General features: G+C 42.5%; 2 protein-coding genes across 2 annotated transcripts; one reads left to right on the plus strand and one right to left on the minus strand.

Annotated features, from left to right (window-relative positions):
• Window positions 1-4,229: 4,229 nt before the first annotated feature.
• hormad1 (HORMA domain containing 1) lies at window positions 4,230-10,056 on the minus strand (the record flags this gene model as incomplete). The annotated part of the gene is made up of 14 exons (XM_079227991.1): window positions 4,230-4,325; window positions 4,962-5,042; window positions 5,362-5,414; window positions 5,709-5,769; window positions 6,170-6,238; window positions 6,376-6,533; window positions 6,885-7,036; window positions 7,942-8,009; window positions 8,128-8,154; window positions 8,382-8,402; window positions 8,529-8,565; window positions 8,741-8,804; window positions 8,914-9,058; window positions 10,021-10,056. 14 exons carry the CDS (start codon window positions 10,054-10,056, stop codon window positions 4,230-4,232), a joined length of 1,068 nt encoding a protein of 355 aa, XP_079084117.1.
• An 858-nt stretch (window positions 10,057-10,914) lies between these two features.
• Window positions 10,915-15,809, plus strand: ensab (endosulfine alpha b). Its single transcript, XM_079227708.1, has 3 exons — window positions 10,915-11,047; window positions 13,377-13,499; window positions 15,398-15,809. Exons 1-3 carry the CDS (start codon window positions 10,991-10,993, stop codon window positions 15,560-15,562), a joined length of 345 nt encoding a protein of 114 aa, XP_079083834.1. The 5' UTR covers window positions 10,915-10,990; the 3' UTR covers window positions 15,563-15,809.
• Window positions 15,810-18,033: the final 2,224 nt, after the last annotated feature.

The raw sequence follows: 18,033 nt of genomic DNA on the forward strand, positions 1-18,033 counted from the left end.
CCCTTTGGTGGTAAACAATTCAGCTGTCCACTGATCACAACGGGGGCACATCCCATTGCTTTGAGCATCTGTTTCGTCGTAGGTGCTGGTCCCCCTCCGCCGCTCGCCACCGCTGACCATACAAACCCGGTGAGCGGCTAAATCCCTGAATCTGCAGGCCCACTGCCACCTGCTCTCAAACCCCCCTCTCCTCCCTTCCCCCCACTTCTTCTTCTTTTTTTTTAGCATCCACGTATTCGGATCAATACTGTTGACTCCGCCGTGTTGTCTCTCAAAAGACGAGTTGAATAGCCCCGCGTTGGCTGTTTAGTGGGGAGCGCATGCTTTTTAAATTGCGTACAGTGGAGGCCAACTGTACGAGCTGAATAAGGCCTGCATGGGAGAAACAAGTCTCTCTCACTCTCTCTCTCTCTCTCCATCTCTCTCTCTCTCTCTCTCTCTTGCTGTTGTGACACGAGTTTCCGTGGCTACTCATCGCCCCCTTGTGGTCGTTCAGGATATATATTTTTTTTTTTACAGTACGAGGTTCTTCTACTCACACTGTGGTGGAATACGTTTAGACAGCCTAGAGTAAAAATATATATAATAATACCACAATGTAAAATGACTCCACTGCAAGTAAAAGTTAACTTAAAGTGCTCCAACAGGCAGGTCTTTTTAATAAAGGGGTTAGAAGTTTTCTTGTTGTACACTGGCTTTTATCAATTCACATTTTATGTATTTTTACTCTCCTGTTGGTTTAATTCTTTTTACCTATTTGTATCTTTCTTTATACTTTTAAACATCCTATTTATGTCTTTATTTAAACAATCATTTCGCCTTGTCTCTTTCATATCATGTTTGAATGCAATGTTATGTCAAATGCACATCGATCTACCAAAAATAAAAAGAAGTCATCATTCACAATGTACGATTTTACAGCGTTATGCTATTGTGTTATCATGGAAATGCATCATATTTCAGGAGCTAAAGTCAAATCTGTAAAGTCACTATAGCTGCAAAATAAGATGAAAAATCTCCCTCTGAAATGCAGTAAAGCAGAAACATAGAGGACAATATTGAACTTAAATGCTTAAGTACATAGTTACCTTTAACCTCTGCCAACATACAGTGCTTTGCCAGTTTTATGTGAATGTATAACAGTATAAGAATGTTTAATGAAAAATAAATCCTGTTTTAAACGGACTGCATTTGAGTGACATATTTCCTGGATTATTCTACCTGATTCCAAAGGGTTAACAGTGAGCGGGGTTCTCTGCTGGGGAAGCGCTAATCAGCTCGGAAACATTTGCTGCCCTTCTGGCAAGGTCAGAGGGGTCACGGTCCCTGAGCTGGACGTCTACTCCATCCCTCCCCCCTCCCGCTGTAAGGCCCGGCCCCCACCCTTGGGGCCCACAGGCCCTGCAGGCACAATCACCGCAGCGCCACTGTAGGCCCACAGAAGCCGGCTTTTAATCTGCGGATGGGCCGTGGCTGTCTGTCCATCAGTCTGTCTCGCCTTGACCCTACCCGCGCGGCCCTGGACCTGAGCTGCATCTGATTGGTCGGCGGAGGGTCCGGTGGGTGGGGAGCACCCCGCGCCCCCTCTTCCTGCTGTTTGGCCAGCTGATTGATCTGTCAACACTGACCGCTGGACGTGTGTCCCTGAATTTAATTTCAGAATTCATTTCTGGGAGACGTGTGTGTACAGAAATGATGTAGAGTCCCAGGGATCGGGGAACAGGTTCGATGCTGGAGGCGAAATAAAACACACCTTCTCCGACGTGAAACACATGGTCGACCCTTAAAACATGTCGTTTTTGCGATTATTTAAAGTGGTAAAAGTGTATTTTCCAGTTTTCTTTTTCTATTTTCTGTGGCGTTGGATACATTTCATCGATTCACTTCCTGTGATGTAGTGCTGTTGCAACGTCTATAACCGAGATGCGGTTATCTACAAGACAGGACGAGGCCTGCGAAAAGGTGCCGTTACCCACATTGCATTTCATCCCTTATCAATAACCAGAGAACCCCCCAGCCCCTCTGTCATCAAAATAATAAAAAAAAAGGGTTGAGAAATGCCAGTGGAGGCTGGGCAGTGAGGTTAGCTAACCCTGATTCATTTCACAGATCATAAAGCGCTGTCAATGCGCGCTGCTGCGTGTGTGTGTGTGTGTGTGTGTGTGTGTGTGTGTGTTTCCCCGTCCATTCTGTTATCAGAAATACCCATAAAAAGAATGCACAGACAATGAAATGAATGCGGTGGCCGAGACAATGTCCCGTGTAAGGAAGTAAGGGCTGATTTGATGCAGTCTCTCTTTCTCCCCCTTCAGACACAGATAGGCGGGGGCTGCTTGGATATGCATCACAAAGGCTTCCTGCAGTATTGATCCGCAGTGGGTTAAGGCAGTCTATCAGCAAATGTCCCTCTCTCTGGGAAAAACAATAGGAGATTAAAAACACACAGCTTGTCCAGGCGGGAGGTTGCTGATGGGGGGGGGGGGGGGGGGGGGAGCCTTATCGGGCCTAAAGGTCACTGTGTACAGATATAATCCACTTTCACTTAACAGCTTCATTTAAGGCACCTCGCATGCAAATGTGTGGCATTTCCTGAGTCTAGTCTGAAGGCGGAGGGTTTTTGTTTTCCCCCCCAGAGAGGCAGGTGAAGTTGCATTTCCGTCTCAAGAGGTTTCTTTTTTTTTAACTGGCAGGAAGCTGAAACTGTTAAATCTTTAAACGGTAGAAGACGACTGCATTTCCTCTTGACAAAACCAGGATGCGAGCACGCACAGGTGTCAATTTTGTCTTAGGACTTTATTACTTAATGCTATTACTGACATTCATGCTTTTCTATCACCTATTCTGTCTATAGTCCGTTTCAATGCTCTGCTTGAGAGCAACCTCCTGATTTGTATGTCATATTTGGCATCTATAAACTAGATATAAACTATAACTTGTTGTTATTTTTGTTTTTCGTTAAATGTTTTGTCTAATTGTGCTTGTATTGTAGAATTACCGTTGAGGTTGGTACATAATAAGGGGTTATTCCTAAAAAAATCTTTCTATATATTCCAGTCCATGGGGCCAGAATGAAAAAGAATAAAACACACGCACTGTACACAAAGCACACACACTTAATAAACACGCACATACCACAATAATGGCAGTAAAATCTGACCCATCTGACCCATGTGAACGCACAGACTCCTGCAGCAAAGGAGTCGTATTATATTTAGAGTTGTTCTCTACATTTATATCTTCCTCATGAATGCCAACGTACAGCTAATAAAAATATTACTCACATAAAATCCTCACACGCACCACAGTGTCGTCTGTGCTATGTTTCATACACCGTTGGTGAGGCGTGTACAGGAGCATTTACAGTAACACATATTTGTTTCATCCTCTCAATGTCTCTTATCAGAAATTAGAATATTTGACTTAACTGCTGACTAACATGCTTTGTTTTTGTTTGCAGTATATTTAATAAATCAGAGGCATCATTTTGGGAGCAGTGTGACACATACATTGCATACTTTTATCATTAAAAATGATATATATAAAAAAACACTTAATTTGAAAGGCGGGGGCGTTAATACAAAAAATGTTATGGTGGTTACTTCTTTTTTTAAATAATGATTACTTATTGTTATTATAATCTCCACCGGGAGGATCATGCAAATGGTTGAGTGTCTGTGTGTGTGTGTGTGTCTGTCTGTCCACTGATAATATCGCATTCTTCTGCAGAAAGCTGCACAGGAGACTCTCTTTCTGAAAACACCTTTTTATGATCTATACTGCCATCGACCTGCTTACTTACTACTTGTGACCGTAGTGACACGACTGTGTCGTGAAGATCGAACGCTCCATTTGCAATCCAAAAGGCAAACCAATCTCCAACACGGTTCTCTCGGGTTTTTTCTTTTTTATATAAAACAGCAAAAAAACAAAACTAGACTTAAACTATTTTTTTTTTTATTCAAGTAGGAAGTCATGGTGCCCAAAACAAATCGTTAAAATTCAACCCGAAAGACAATGTGAATATAAACATCAGCATTCTAACTCCGACGACTACGTTCAAGTAAACTGCAAACAAACTTGTATCACAACCCCCAAAAAGAATGCAATAAAGGAGTGGAAATCCCCTCTTTTTTTCGAAACACCTATGTAGCTTATTGTACAGTAAAAAAATAGAAATGAAAAAAAACATGTAATGCAAGTCAATACTTCAGTGGCGGCGAGGCGTGAGGTCAGTAGCATTCCCTGGGCTCGCTGAATTTGCGGCGCTTCTCCGGCGCGGAGGTGGACGGCGTCTCCTGGCTGTTTAGGATTTCATACTGAGAGACCTGAAAACAGCAGAAGACACACCCGGCTGGTAAACAAACAAGAAGCCAACCACAGAATTGTGTGTGTCGACTGACTGACACAACATCCTACTGCAGAGAAATAGGCAGAGCGATCGGCACTGACTCATCTGTGAAGCAAACGGGGCTCCTACGCATTTTTCCCTTTTCAAAAATCCAGCCGGTCTTCAGCAGAAACGGCTTCTTATGTAAAGTACAGCTCTGCTATCGGCCACAGATTTATAGACATTATCTACATTTAACCAGGATCACAGCGGAGTTCAGAGCTTCTCACACTTTTGTCCTGCAAAGTTGTCGACTTCTTGTTGTTCACGGTTAGTTTTGTCTCCTACACACATACACACACACACACACAGAAACACAGAGATTATATGAGAGAATCATCTGCTGTGCTAAAGAGCTTCTCTTCTATAATGTTAATTTTTCTAATGATTTATTGTCATTTTTTACCAACATTTTTAAGCAATTAATTAATCGAAACAGAAATTATTATAATAAAAAAATTGCGGGAAAAACCCGGTTAAGAGGCTAACCTTAAAGAGACCTCTTAAGTGACATACATTCTGATTGGTTCTCTTGGTTTATAAGCCATTCACAGGTCTTCTCGCTGTAACTGACCGTGGTGGACCTGATGATCCGTCCGCTCCGGGTCGTCCTCAGGCCCTCGGCATTGGGGGACTTCTTCACCTCAATTTCCATCTGAGAGGGGACAGAGCATTAACTGCATTCTGCAGAAAGCAGAGTTCTTTTGGGGGGGGGATCTCTCATTTTGAATAACACATTTTTCTCAAAATGTTTGAAAATATTTGACTTGGCATTTCAATCGTTTCTCTCCTCCCACCAGATGTGACAGAATCGGCCCTTCCACTTCTCGATAATGGCCTTAAGAAGCTTTTCTTTGGCTTTCATGTTTTCCATGAGAGGGGAAACACTGGTGGATCAGGCTCATAGGAATTGTGTTTTTGTGCATACATCTTGCAGCAGAAGCTTGAAATTAAAGTTAAAAAGTCACACGTACCTCTGTGGCTTTCTCGCAGGTCTCGATCTTCTCATGACAGCTCATCTGGATCTCTTAGGTCCATGAAAAAAAAAAAGAGTTCATAATCATTTCATTCGTCTTGTCCAATAATATTAATTATTATTTCTGGCTAATGAGGATCTCTGTACGTTTCAGTGTTTGTTTTTTTAAAGAGAACTTCCAGCGTAAATTATGTGAAATTAACAAGATGGAGACCTCTGCAGCTGAACCTCGCCTAGATCAGTTTATAGTGACGTCCATCATGAATAACAATGAAGGACTTTAAAATGCACCTCCTGAGTTTGTATGTAAGAACACAGTTGAGGTGAACTGGGCGGAGGACTCACCAGTTCTGTACACGTCCGTATCCTCGTTGTTGGGCCTCTCTACGTCTTCAATCACATGGGCCTGAAGATTTAAACATGTTACCTGTACGCCGTGATCACAAAGTGTCGACGCGGCGTGACAACACACGCGTTTGCAACATTTAGACATTTCCCAAATCATTCGTCGATGACGCAGCCGTTTCCCACGTTGCCAGCGTCCTGTATTACTACAAACAATGTGGCGCTGGCGTTAAAGTTGTTTTTTTTTACCCCTTTTTTCCCCCTTCTTCTGTTCACAATCTCAGTCCAGCCAGCCCGATCTTTGTCCATACCGTTTCGTACAAATGTTAAATGTAGAGCCCGTTTCCTAAAGTGCAAAACTGACCCGGTGGATAAAATGGTTAATTTTAGAATAAACTGAATAAATGAGAATATAAAAACACAACGATCGCTTTGTCCTGCTGAGTTGTCTGTGTGCCGACCTGAGACAGGACGCCCTCCTCCTCCATCTGCAGGACCCACTTCTCCGAACTGTTAACGCTCCCCTCCACCTGCAGACATTCAACAACATGCACAGCTGTCAATCACAGACTGCAGGGCGCCCCGCTGGTTCGGAGAAGACGGGTTCAAAATGCTGTCCGTTAACGACAGTAGATTTAAAACTTTTATTTAACTTCCTCTCAGACACCTGCTCCAGCCTCTGCCTCTCTGTGGCCATGTCCAGCTTCAAAGTGTGGAAAGGCGTGACCACCTCTCCCATGGTGAGTTTCACCGGCTCTTTGGAAAACTCAAGGGTGTCGCCGTCAGCCTCCTTGAAGCCGGGCGGCTGGTAGTCCTGAGGAGTGACTGGAAGATGAACGGACAGTGAGACAGACAAAACAAGAAAGCAGCAGCATGTCGGCTCATCAATTCCAACCCGACAAACCAACACATGTTCTCGTTGTGTTTTCACACAATAAAAGAAGAATTTAAAAGAGACAGGTTTTAAATACGTGCAAATAGCACAGGAGAACCACTCAAATCAGATTAGAGCCTCACCTAATAATGTGACATGAGCAAAAAAGCTTTCAGAGCTTTAAGCTGCAGCTCATGAAATGAGGGTTTTGTAACAAACAAATATATATATTAAATATATTATATTAAACTTGTGCAAAGCCTGAAAACGTGCACCTGTTGAAATAATGATCACTGAGTTACCATTGTCGTAGTAAGCCAGCTTCATGTTGAGGCATACGTTGTCTGGCAAAGGGCCGAGGTTCTGCATCAGAGTGTACAGCTTCCTCACCAGCAGGATGCTGGCCTTCTTCGTGTTGCCGCACGACATCGCCGACACCTGGTTGTCGTTCTTGCTGATGAAGAAAAAGAGGCAGGAGAAGAAATGAGAAACTCTCACCATCAGCCCAGAGATTAAACTTGTCTTAAACCTTCATTCTCTCTACTGACCATCAAGGGCTGAGAAGTCTATGAGAAAATGACTCTACTTCTCTCTTGATTTATTCCCTCAGTAAACATTGTAAACATGAGTTTATGGTCTCAATCTCTGGTTTAAAGTCTTCTTCAATACAGCATGATGTTCATTTAGTAAATTATGGCCCATTTAGAGTAAAGCAGGGTATGCTTTAGGGCGGGGCAACAACTTGATTGACAGGTCGCTACCAGAGAAGCATACGGCGTCACTCTTCCACAGTCCAAATATGGTCACTTCCGTTTATCGGTGGCAAAAAGTAAAGATGGCAGCGGCCAAAACGCCGAACTCGAGTCGTCAAGACATCAGTCCACGAACCAACGGGTGACGTCACCACGACTACGTCCACTTCTTATAAACAGTCTATGTTTTCTAGTCTGTCAGGTGCTTCATTTTTATAGTTAAGAACAAGCTATGTCAATATGTCATAAAGACATCTGTAGAAATGTGTATTCAATGTTGTCTAAAGATTTAGATTGTTCTTACTCATGTTATGTAATAGTACAGTAATAAAAATAGCAGCAAGTGTTTTATTAATAACAAGGTCTGAAAAAATGACAGAATCTCTTTATTTTTAATACATTTTTTCTACTTTAAATCACATGTGAATTTAAAGGGTTAATTCATGCACTGATTGGACAGAAAATCAAGTTACTTCCTTGTAGGTGAGTGTAAAGTCAAAGTCAGAGATAATTCTAACTTGTATTTTTCCTTTTGTTAGTTTATAGCATGAGGATATTAGGATATGAGGATTATCTCATGTTTTATGAACTTAAAAAAAAAACCCACCTTTCAAAGTCCATCTCCGCTCCTTCTGCTGTGTAATGGATCTTAAACTGGTAATATTCTGTCACTTTCTGAAAGACAGGTGCTGTATATGAGATCATGCAATAATCCTATAAACGGCTTGTTATCTGTTCAGTAGTTTAGCATTGTTAAACATTAACAATTGCAAGAGGACAGCCTGTACATTACCTCAGGGTGCTCTGGGTCGGTGTAGATCTGAAAAAGAAACATCATGACTATTTCTGGATTTTTGTCTGGGCTTGATAGAAACGATTAAATGCTCAAAAAGTATGTACGGCCACGTATGTACGGTTTCTAGTATCTGTCCGCTTATCTTTTCGCCGCTGTGACTCTCCCAAGTGAGCATCCTCAACCTGATGTGTTTCTCACAATAAAATGTTCAAAAAGGACCACAAAAAAGAATTAATTAACTGAATACTCACAGACATAATGACAGTCCGCAGCTGATGGGGAGAAAAAACAACAACAAATAACATAACTTTGAACACATGATGAGACACAGGACAAAACTAATTTATGAATAAGGACTTAAATCTTCTGATTTATGGAAAAGGTTAAATGTGACTTACATACTTTTTCTGTATGGCCTCAAAGCATCCCTGCATCCTGGGAACAAATTTAAATAACACACATCTGATTATCTTGGACACACACACACACGCACGCACACACACACACACACACACACAAACACACACACACACACACACACACACACACACACACACACACAGTTTTCATGAGACTTTGTCGAGCAGGTGTCCAAGTCGTCGTTATTCACCATTGAACAATCTGAATGGCACCAGGACAGCTGCGTTCCTCTTTGAGGATCATCACTTTCTGATCTGCGGGAAGAAAAATAAACATATTTGCAGCTGTTATCAAACGGTAAACAGACCTGGGTTAGATCACCACGATGAGAAGACAAATGACTGTCCGTAGGCATTTTCTGACCTGCAACAAATTTGTTGCCGTAGGCTTTCTCTGGGAAAAGGCCTCGGAGGTAGGTGATGCCAGACACCGCGATGGCCAGAAGCTTCTTCATGAGGACCAGGGACTGCTGCTCGGAGAAAATCTGATTGGGCAACAGCTGAGTCTCCTGCATGACCGAAACAAGTCCGTCGCCCAGTCAACGCAAACTCCAGAATGAACTAAACATCTGAAGGAGTAAGCCATTACTCGTTAATTAATGACATCATTAATGTTACATGTTTGTTATGTAGCATTAACTCTCTGAAGTCTGAGATAATTCCAAAAAATAATGTTGTTACTAGATTCTAGTACGCGCCACTTCACATCAAATAATGTTGTGAAGTGGCGGCAAAAAGCAGCATTAAATGGACACACTAAAATGCACATGCCTCATTATTCTAGTAACTAGAATGATGAAGCATGTGCACTTTTTAGTGTGTCCATTTGTAGTAGAATCTAGAACACCAGTACATGTACTCACCAGCATTATTGCTGCACAGTCTCAAACTGAAGCTATAATGTGGGGTATTTAAATGCATCATTATACACACAAATCGTCATTGTATCTTTACAAACGATATTGCCAAAAAATACAATGCAGTGGTGTGATTTTGAGTCTTTGGGTGTTGGGAGGCCCAAAAGTGCTCCTAATTCTGCCCAGAATGTAATTGAGTTATTTAAGTTGGACAGTAAATATATTAATAATGCTGTGTCCAAAAAAAAATTGCAATTCACTATGACTTCAAACATTAAAATATATTGATATTTATTTGTATTAATCATTAACAATTCAGACATCTGAATTATAAAAGCAAAATCTAACTGCTAAATCAGATTTCTCTCTCAATTAGTCAAATGTATGACATGATTATATCTGTATAATAGATATTATGATGTAACGCTATATATGTTATGAAAACGAGTCTTTGGGTGGTAGGAGGCCCTAATGTAGTAGAAACATTTAAGTTGGACAGTAAATACTTAAAACAAATTACAATTCAATCTGACTTAAAACATTACAATTATATTTATTGTGTTGTTTGTTCCTACTTTTAGTGTTGTGATGCTACATGAATGGAGTGGTTTTACCTGTGAAGTTCCGACTTGCTGAACACATGTGGTCATTGCAGAAGAGAGAGGACACAAAATAAAAGCTGAAACAAAAAAGAAAACACAGAGGATAACTATGTGAGGTGGATCAAAGTCGAGTAGGGGGATTCCTTTTGCTTTTAGCGATTTCATTACCATTCAATTGTACCATTGAACCATTAAGCTAGTTAGCTACATTAAACTACAGCTAGCAAGTGCACCTGTTACTGGTACACGTTAATTATCCTGTTACATTTGCTGGTTCAAACGATTTCTGACACACAATGATGGAAGTGGTAAATTACTTACATAATAACGGATGAAAGATTATCCAGTATCAGTACACCTTTTCTTTTTATACAGATTTTGAAGTAAGCTAACTAACATTAGGTTAGTTCACTAACGTTAGGTGTTCACGGGTGTTAACGTGAAATAACGTTTCCCGCTAATTGTTTGATTGACAGGCAGCAACTGACGGTGACCGCCAAAGAGGTTGTCCAAATTTCTGAATATGTAACAACATTGCTGTCAATCCTAACTTTAAACTCACTGTGGTGGAGTTATTCATTTATTCATATAACACGGAGTATATTACATTTCAAACCAACATGTTATATAGATAATATATATTTTGTGTTGATGCAGTGCGTACCTCCCGCCCCGCCCCTAGTCGCCACTTCGTAAACTCATTGGGCAATGAGCTGTCAATCACAGAGAACGGCCCTATTTATGACACTCCATTGGCTCCGCTCGAACCATTGCTGCTCTCCTATTGGTTACTGTATATGTCGATTAGAAGCAGGGAACACCCATCCCTCGTTGGTGATGTCACATCTCGTTACGCCATTTTTGTTGGGGAGCAGTCGTGTCCAGAAAAGGAGGATTAGATTCAGTACAGGTAGCGCGTATATCCACCTCTTCCGAGTCGTCTGGCGAACGGGACACTCTGCTTGTCCATCACACTCACACAATGTCGTCAGAAAACCTGGACTCGGACACTCAGGTGGACTACGAGGACGAAAAACAGGTGGGTTGTTCTGCTGACTGCTGTCATGAATGTTGTTGGCTAACCAACGCTAGCTAAAAGGGGCGAACATCAGCTAGCTCGCTCACAAGTGAAGTGTGCACACTGCTGCACCAGGGAGAGAGAGAAGGAGAGGGGGGGACTCCTGGCAGCTCTATATATATATATATATATATATATATATATATATATATATATATATATATATATATATATATATATATATATAACGCTAGCTGTCCCACCTGACTGAGCACCTCTTGCCAGTGTGTCACTTTGTTTTGTCCCTTGCCTTTGTGTCATTGGCTGTCGAGTCCACAGCAGCTCGCGGCCTCATTGGTGTGTCCTGGAGGTTCCCCAAAACATGTCACAGAGGGGGTCGACTGTGTCTCCAAATGCGAAGACGTGTTTTTGGTGGGTTGTGCTTGACTTGACTTGTCTTGGTCTCGACGTGCACATGGCTAGAGATCCCCCTGACGGTCTTCTCCTGACAGTGACAGCAACTGCAGTGTGGCAGTGTTTCCGCAGTGATGTGCTGATGGCTCAACATCTGGATGATCTGTTGACATCTGAGGTGTCGGTCAGAAAATGCATCCATCTCAGCTTTGAAGGCTTTCTTTTTCATTTATTTTTTGCACTGCTAAAGTCTGTTGACGTTTGATAATACATATAAATATATAGATCATAATATCTATTATACAGATATAAGCATGTCATGAACTTGACTTATTTAGGGCGAAATCTGATTTAGCATTTAGATTTTTGTCTGAATTGTTAATGATTTGTAATAATAATAAAAGTACAATAAATATAATTTGTAATGTTTTAAGTCATTTTGGACACAGCAATACTGATGTATTTACTGTCCAACTGAAATAACTCAAATAATTCTAAGCAAAATCAGGGCCACATTAGGACCTCCTAACCCATGGATTCAAAATCACAGCACTGCATTTTATTTTTCGTCAATATTGTTTGTAAAGATAAAAAATGTATAATGAAGATTTGTGATATATATATATTTGATGAGTATAGATAGTCACAAACTTTACAAGTTTGACACAGTGTGTGTCAAACTTGTAAACCACCATGTTACAATCCTGCTCATAGCTGTTAAAAACTTTACACTATGAATCTGTTTCTGCAGTTTCCCTGCATCGGGGCCGAATATAGTAGCTCATAAATTTCTCCTCATAGACCCAAGTGAATCAGCACAGTCGGTGCCACACGTCCCCGTTCCCCTCCTCCTCCTGAGGGAATGTGTTCATCGGCTTCTGTGTCCTGAGTCACATTTTATCCCTGTCCCAGCAAGCTTTGCAGGCTGAGTGCCCTATCTTGTCTCCATAGTGGAAGTAGGTCTAAGCGATGTGCTGCTCGCTCACAGTATACGCCTATGTGCAGGGAGCACATAAACGGACTTTGGAGTTTGTCCGCTGTTGTCCTTCCTGCACTTTCACCGACTATTTCCTGAACAGAACACTCGTGCACAAACAAGGTGTGTTCTGATGGCCCAAATTTCTGACCTCAGTATTTGCCTGACAGGGACTTGAATGACTGGTATCTGACTAGTTTGGCTAGTGTCAGGCTTCTGTAACCAAATCTGGGTGTTATAAGAGCTGGAAAAGCATTGTTAACATATTGTTTCTTGACCTTAATTCCCACAATTCTATTTAAAAAAAAGAAGAGCAAACACTATAAGACGATATTTACTGTTAACATGTTATCTATGGCAGCCAAAGTGTGAGCCCCTTAATGTGGAATACTTTATTTACAGGAACAGTTTGTTGAACAAGACGTGTGTGGACTTGTGTGTTCATTCGTCATCAACTAGTTTTAGCTTTAACAGATGCTCTTTTGCACACAGTCCTTATAAACATGACTGCCAAGGAGGGTGTTTCTTGTTAGTTAACGATCTAAGCTTATAAAATTCCTTTAGACCTCTTTTTTATTTTTTATTAGATGTGTATTTCTTCTCAATTATTATGGTAATATAAGAGGCTGTATTAGAAGAATGTTCATGTTGGGACTCGTACTACCTTGAAGTATCTTCAGTTCACTGTAGTTATAGTCATAGTTGTTTTAGCACACTTCAGGGTTTTCAAGAAGAGTGAGGAGGCCCTGTTTATGACAGTAAACTTTACTTTAGGTGTTTGCGTAGTTGCAGCATTTTTGGAATTGTTGGGTGACCATGACTGAGTGTCTGTCCCTTAAACAGCTGTTCCAGTTGTACTTAAAAGAAAAAATGTCTGAAGATGGATCCGCTGACTCTTTGAAGGAGCCCAGTTTTCTGCAGAAGAGGAGTGTTGATGTCCATTTGTTTTTGTCTCCACAGGACTCGCAGGAGAAGAATGCAAACCCTGTGAAGGCAGAGGAGGCCAAGCTGAAGGCAAAGTACCCCGGCCTGGGCCAGAAGCCCGGCGGCTCAGACTTCCTGATGAAGAGACTACAGAAAGGGGTAGGCGACCGTGGTTTATTTTATACCTGCTCAGAGATCGGTATGGGCTAGAGGCAACCAAAGACTATCTTTTTTACCTCTTCAACCAATCGATCGGTTGATCAGGAAAAAAAGAAAATCTATGACTCTAGATGAACTTAATGACCACCATGAACTGAGTGCACTCTACCTGGTAGCTTACATTAATTATAAATACATTTAAAAGGCAACTTGCAGCACATGAAATTGTTTTTAATTAACCTAATAATGTTATACTTAAATGAACACTCACGGTCAGAACTGACCGCTTGTCAGGTTTTTTTAATTTGTATTGTCCGCACCCACGTGACTGATCATGAGAGCCAATTCCGCACAGCGCAACCTGCAAAAATATGCATTACCTGCAAACCACCGACTTCATGCATTACAGGGACACGATCTCAAGGGCTGTGGGAAGAGCGCAAGCTTCTTTTCACCTCAAAGGTGGTTGGTCGTACCATCCTCCTACTGTCCACATGTCAAAGAGTCCTTGAGTAAGACTCTCAACCTCAAGTTGCTTCACAGCAGCCCACTGCTCCTAATGCTTAAGAGGGGTTAAAAGCTGAAGCCAATTTTAATTTGTGTACCTGTACGCATATGACTATTCTATTAAAGGTCAATTTTCAAGGTCTGAGAGAAAAGGACAGAGACAATTAACTCTTGTTCTCCAGAGCGCTCTCTTTCTGCCCCGCCTACAGTAATAATAATAATAATAATAATTAAGTTCAAGTTGTTCTTCATAACAATAAAGAACAGCAGCCAAACCAGTAGCCTAACCCTTCATTTAAGACATGAACTCTCTCGCTCTTTCTCTCTCTCTCTCTCGCTCTCTCTCCAGGCCGGGTAAAAACAAAATAATGAAACATTGTTTTCTTCAGAGGTGAAGGCTGTCTAGTTTCCTCCTCAATAAATACACATGAAGATTAAACATGCAATAAGGGGGCGAGTAAGAATTGACTTCAAGCAAGTAGATTTCGAAAGTAGTGGGGGAAAGAAAAAATAATGTTGCTTCTATCTCGAGCTGCAATTTTGTAGTCCATTCAACGATCTTATAGGGCTAAGAGAGAAAAATAAGTTCTCCATCAACTGAACCTCAGTAGACTAGAATGCAATGCAGCCACATTGGTGGCATATGAAATACAACGGCCTGTTAGACACATTTGTTTGTCATCACAAAGGCATTGTTCCTTCTCTCTCGCTTTTCCTCGTGTGGATAAGGTGTTGCTCTCTCCACCTCCACACACTGTGTACGTGGTGGTGCACACTGTGCACCACTTTAGATAGTTGAAAGTAATTCTGGGAAATCACTGAATGGGAGAAGGAGTGGCCGAGGCAGGCTGAGGGGAAAGCCAAAAGCTTCAGTACTTCATCATATAATAACTTTCCAGATTGAACGTCATCACAGACTAATAATAGCAAAAAGGTAGAGAATCTTATTTAATTATTTATCTCACTGGATTGAATCTGCAATAATCTTCTCCACTTGTCACACTCGCACAACGTCGTCAGACATAACGGAACCCTTTCTTTTTCTTCTGGTGTTCAAAGAACAGATCACATTTTGTAGGTCCGTCTTATGATGCAATACTCTCGCTGTAATAATTCCTCCGGTCTGTACTGGCTGTAAAAAATATTACTTTCACAATGTGGTTCCATATCAAGATATGGGCAAAATGTCATTCCTCGCATTACAGGGGGTTTCATACTTAAACGACCAGTATGGACAGGATGAATTTCTTTCAATGCACACATGGGCGTGTGAGAATTGTTTAAAGACTGACATCTGTCAGTCAAATCCACGTTGTCTTGTTGAAAACAGCTTGTTTCCCCGGCATGCCTCTAATTCTGCTGTGGCGTCTCTCGTCTCTTCTTTCACTCAGCAAAAGTACTTCGACTCAGGCGACTACAACATGGCCAAGGCCAAGATGAAGAAGCTTCCCGTGGCGGGGCCCGACAAGAACCTGGTGACTGGCGATCACATTCCCACGCCGCAGGACCTACCCCAGCGAAAGTCCTCCTTGGTGACGAGCAAGCTAGCCGGCTAGCTTCCATCCTCCTAGAAGCACCGTCACCTCCCCCTGGGGGCGCCCGTCAGATCTCACCCGTGTCCCTCCCTATGTCCGCCCCCTCCCGTCCCGTACCCCTTTTTTCATCCCCAGGCACCACTGGCTTTACCATGTCGGGCAGAGTTGTATGAGTTGAAACTCCATTTTGCTTGTATGTGGGTGGGGCGGGGTAGGAGGGTTGGAGGTTGTTAGGCGGCCCCGTGAGATCACGGCCTTCTCTGCCCTCCCACCACGCACAGCTCTGCCCCGTCTACGCACACTCTGCTCCACCGCCTCCCTCATGTCTTGGTTTTTCGGTGTTCCAAGATGCATCACAGTAGGTGTGTCATCAGGCAGGGGTCGGATGGGACGAGTTAATGCACTTTGTAGTCTGTATAGTATGCTTTTGTCCTTTTATTATTTTTTATTTTGCATCCTAAATAACACCAAAAGTGTGTGTGTGTGTGTGTGTGTGTGTGTGTGTGTGTGTGTGTGTGTGTGTGTGTGTGTGTGTGTGTGTGTGTGTGTGTGTGTGTGTGTGTGTGTGGGAGTTAGGAACCATGATCTTTATGTTCCCATCCGTGCTGGTGGCTGGCTCTAGCAGGAGGGAAAGATGTGAATACCTGCTTACATACCAAACTTGTGAGGGACGGCTGCCTAGCTTAAGAGCCCTTTAGCGTTCCCCAACACCATTTTGGGGTAAATGGGCGAAATGAACGGCGGCTTCTCTTCATCCCACCCCCACCCCTGCTCGGCCAAACAGGGATTTTGAAGCATCGCCTCTTTATTCTTTCTCTCTGCTCCTGTTGCTTTAAATTATCAACTCCCTCCGCTCTCTGTTCTCTCTAAATATGCTGCATGATTGTAACAAAAAGAAAAGAGAAATTGAACATGTTGGGGTTCAGTTTGTTTTTGGGAGTGGGGTAATGTGCTTGGTGATAGAAAGAATCAAAACAAACACACAGGAGCCCTGAAGCGTTTTCGGTCACACTTCCTTCCTCCCTTTCCCTTTTTTCCTTTTGCTGTCCCGACAATCCACGTATGCACGCTCCTTGTTAGCGGCCCGGGGCGAAAGCCTGCTGAGAGTGTTATTATTTTTAATGGCTGGACACTTGGCCAACCGTTTGGTTGCCGTTGAGTCGCATCAAGACGCGTGTTTACTATGAGCCTGAAAGATTTGTGGGGGCATCGAAGCACCCGGCGTAGAGCAAGTATATGCTTCTGTAAATGCAAATAAGCACGTAATTCGTGACGAGCTTCAGACATCCCACTTTCTCTGCATCTTCGAAGCACCGCTGAAGGTTAGCGGGTCAGAGTGACACGCCAAACACACAAAAGGTCCAAGGGAAAAAACACACAGAAAAAGTTTCTATTTTGTAGGACCGACCGTAAGAATTAATCAAGCTGCTTATTAGATGCGTCCTCATCTTTTTGTATTGGCAATGGTTTTCTTCACATTGTAACACATTCAGAATACACTATATATCACAGTATAGTACGCTAACGTTAGTAAAAGAATACGACTACAACTGCTTCCCTTAAAAAAAACTCCGCTCTTCTACCACCAGTAAAACAAACCGTCACAGACTGATCTTTGGTCTCAGGGGTGACAGCGGGGTGACAGCGGGCAAACCATGGCGACAACAGGTGTCGGCCCGGCTCCCGAGGTTGCTGCCGCCGCAGGGCTTAAAGTGGGACACTGCATGCCTGCAGGACGCACCACTCGCTCCCAACACTTGGCAAAGCAGAGAGAGATTTTATAACACACGTTTGGACGGGTGGGGGGGGGGGGGGGGGGTCTGCGCTTCTTATCCCACCTGTTAATGTGATTCAACTTCTGAAGCTCTGAGAATCAGCCTCCTTGTATAATACTGCTTCAGGGAAACCTTCACAAACACACTCTCTCCACCAACCTCACTTCTATTTTTTCTTTTTTTGGGGGGGGCGTACGTATGTGCTTGTTATGGCGTTGTATGTATGCACTGCTTTTTCTCTGTTCCAGCCATTTGTAAATAGACTTTCGACAGGAAGGGGTTTGTGTGTGTTGTTTTCCCACCTGCTTTTCACTCTGAGTCAATGGTTCCTCTCTCCTTTCCGTTCAACATCACTTCTGCTCTGTCTTAGTGAATTGCAGAGGCTATGTGAAACTGTATCATATGAAAATACGTGTAAATGCTGCTGATTCAAAGACAAATCTAAGCGACGATACCCTGTAAAGAACACCTGTCCTCGTGGCCCGACCAGCCCGACTCCCTGAGTATCTCGGCTTCAGGGTCGTACGGGCTCTCGTGGCAAAGCCCGTTCAGTTCAGACGAAATCTCAATGTAACTACTCAAATGTTAAAGGTACATTGTTGCGTTTTTTGATTGGCAAAAACATCATCATCTAGCATCATATTATGTTTCAGTTTTACACTTTAAAAAGTAACGATTGCTTGAAGAAAAGAAGGAGGCGAATAGGCGCCGACGCAT

The sequence above is a fragment of the Taurulus bubalis genome, assembly GCF_910589615.1.
Source record: "Taurulus bubalis genome assembly, chromosome: 12".
In the NCBI taxonomy this organism is placed as follows: domain Eukaryota; kingdom Metazoa; phylum Chordata; class Actinopteri; order Perciformes; family Cottidae; genus Taurulus; species Taurulus bubalis.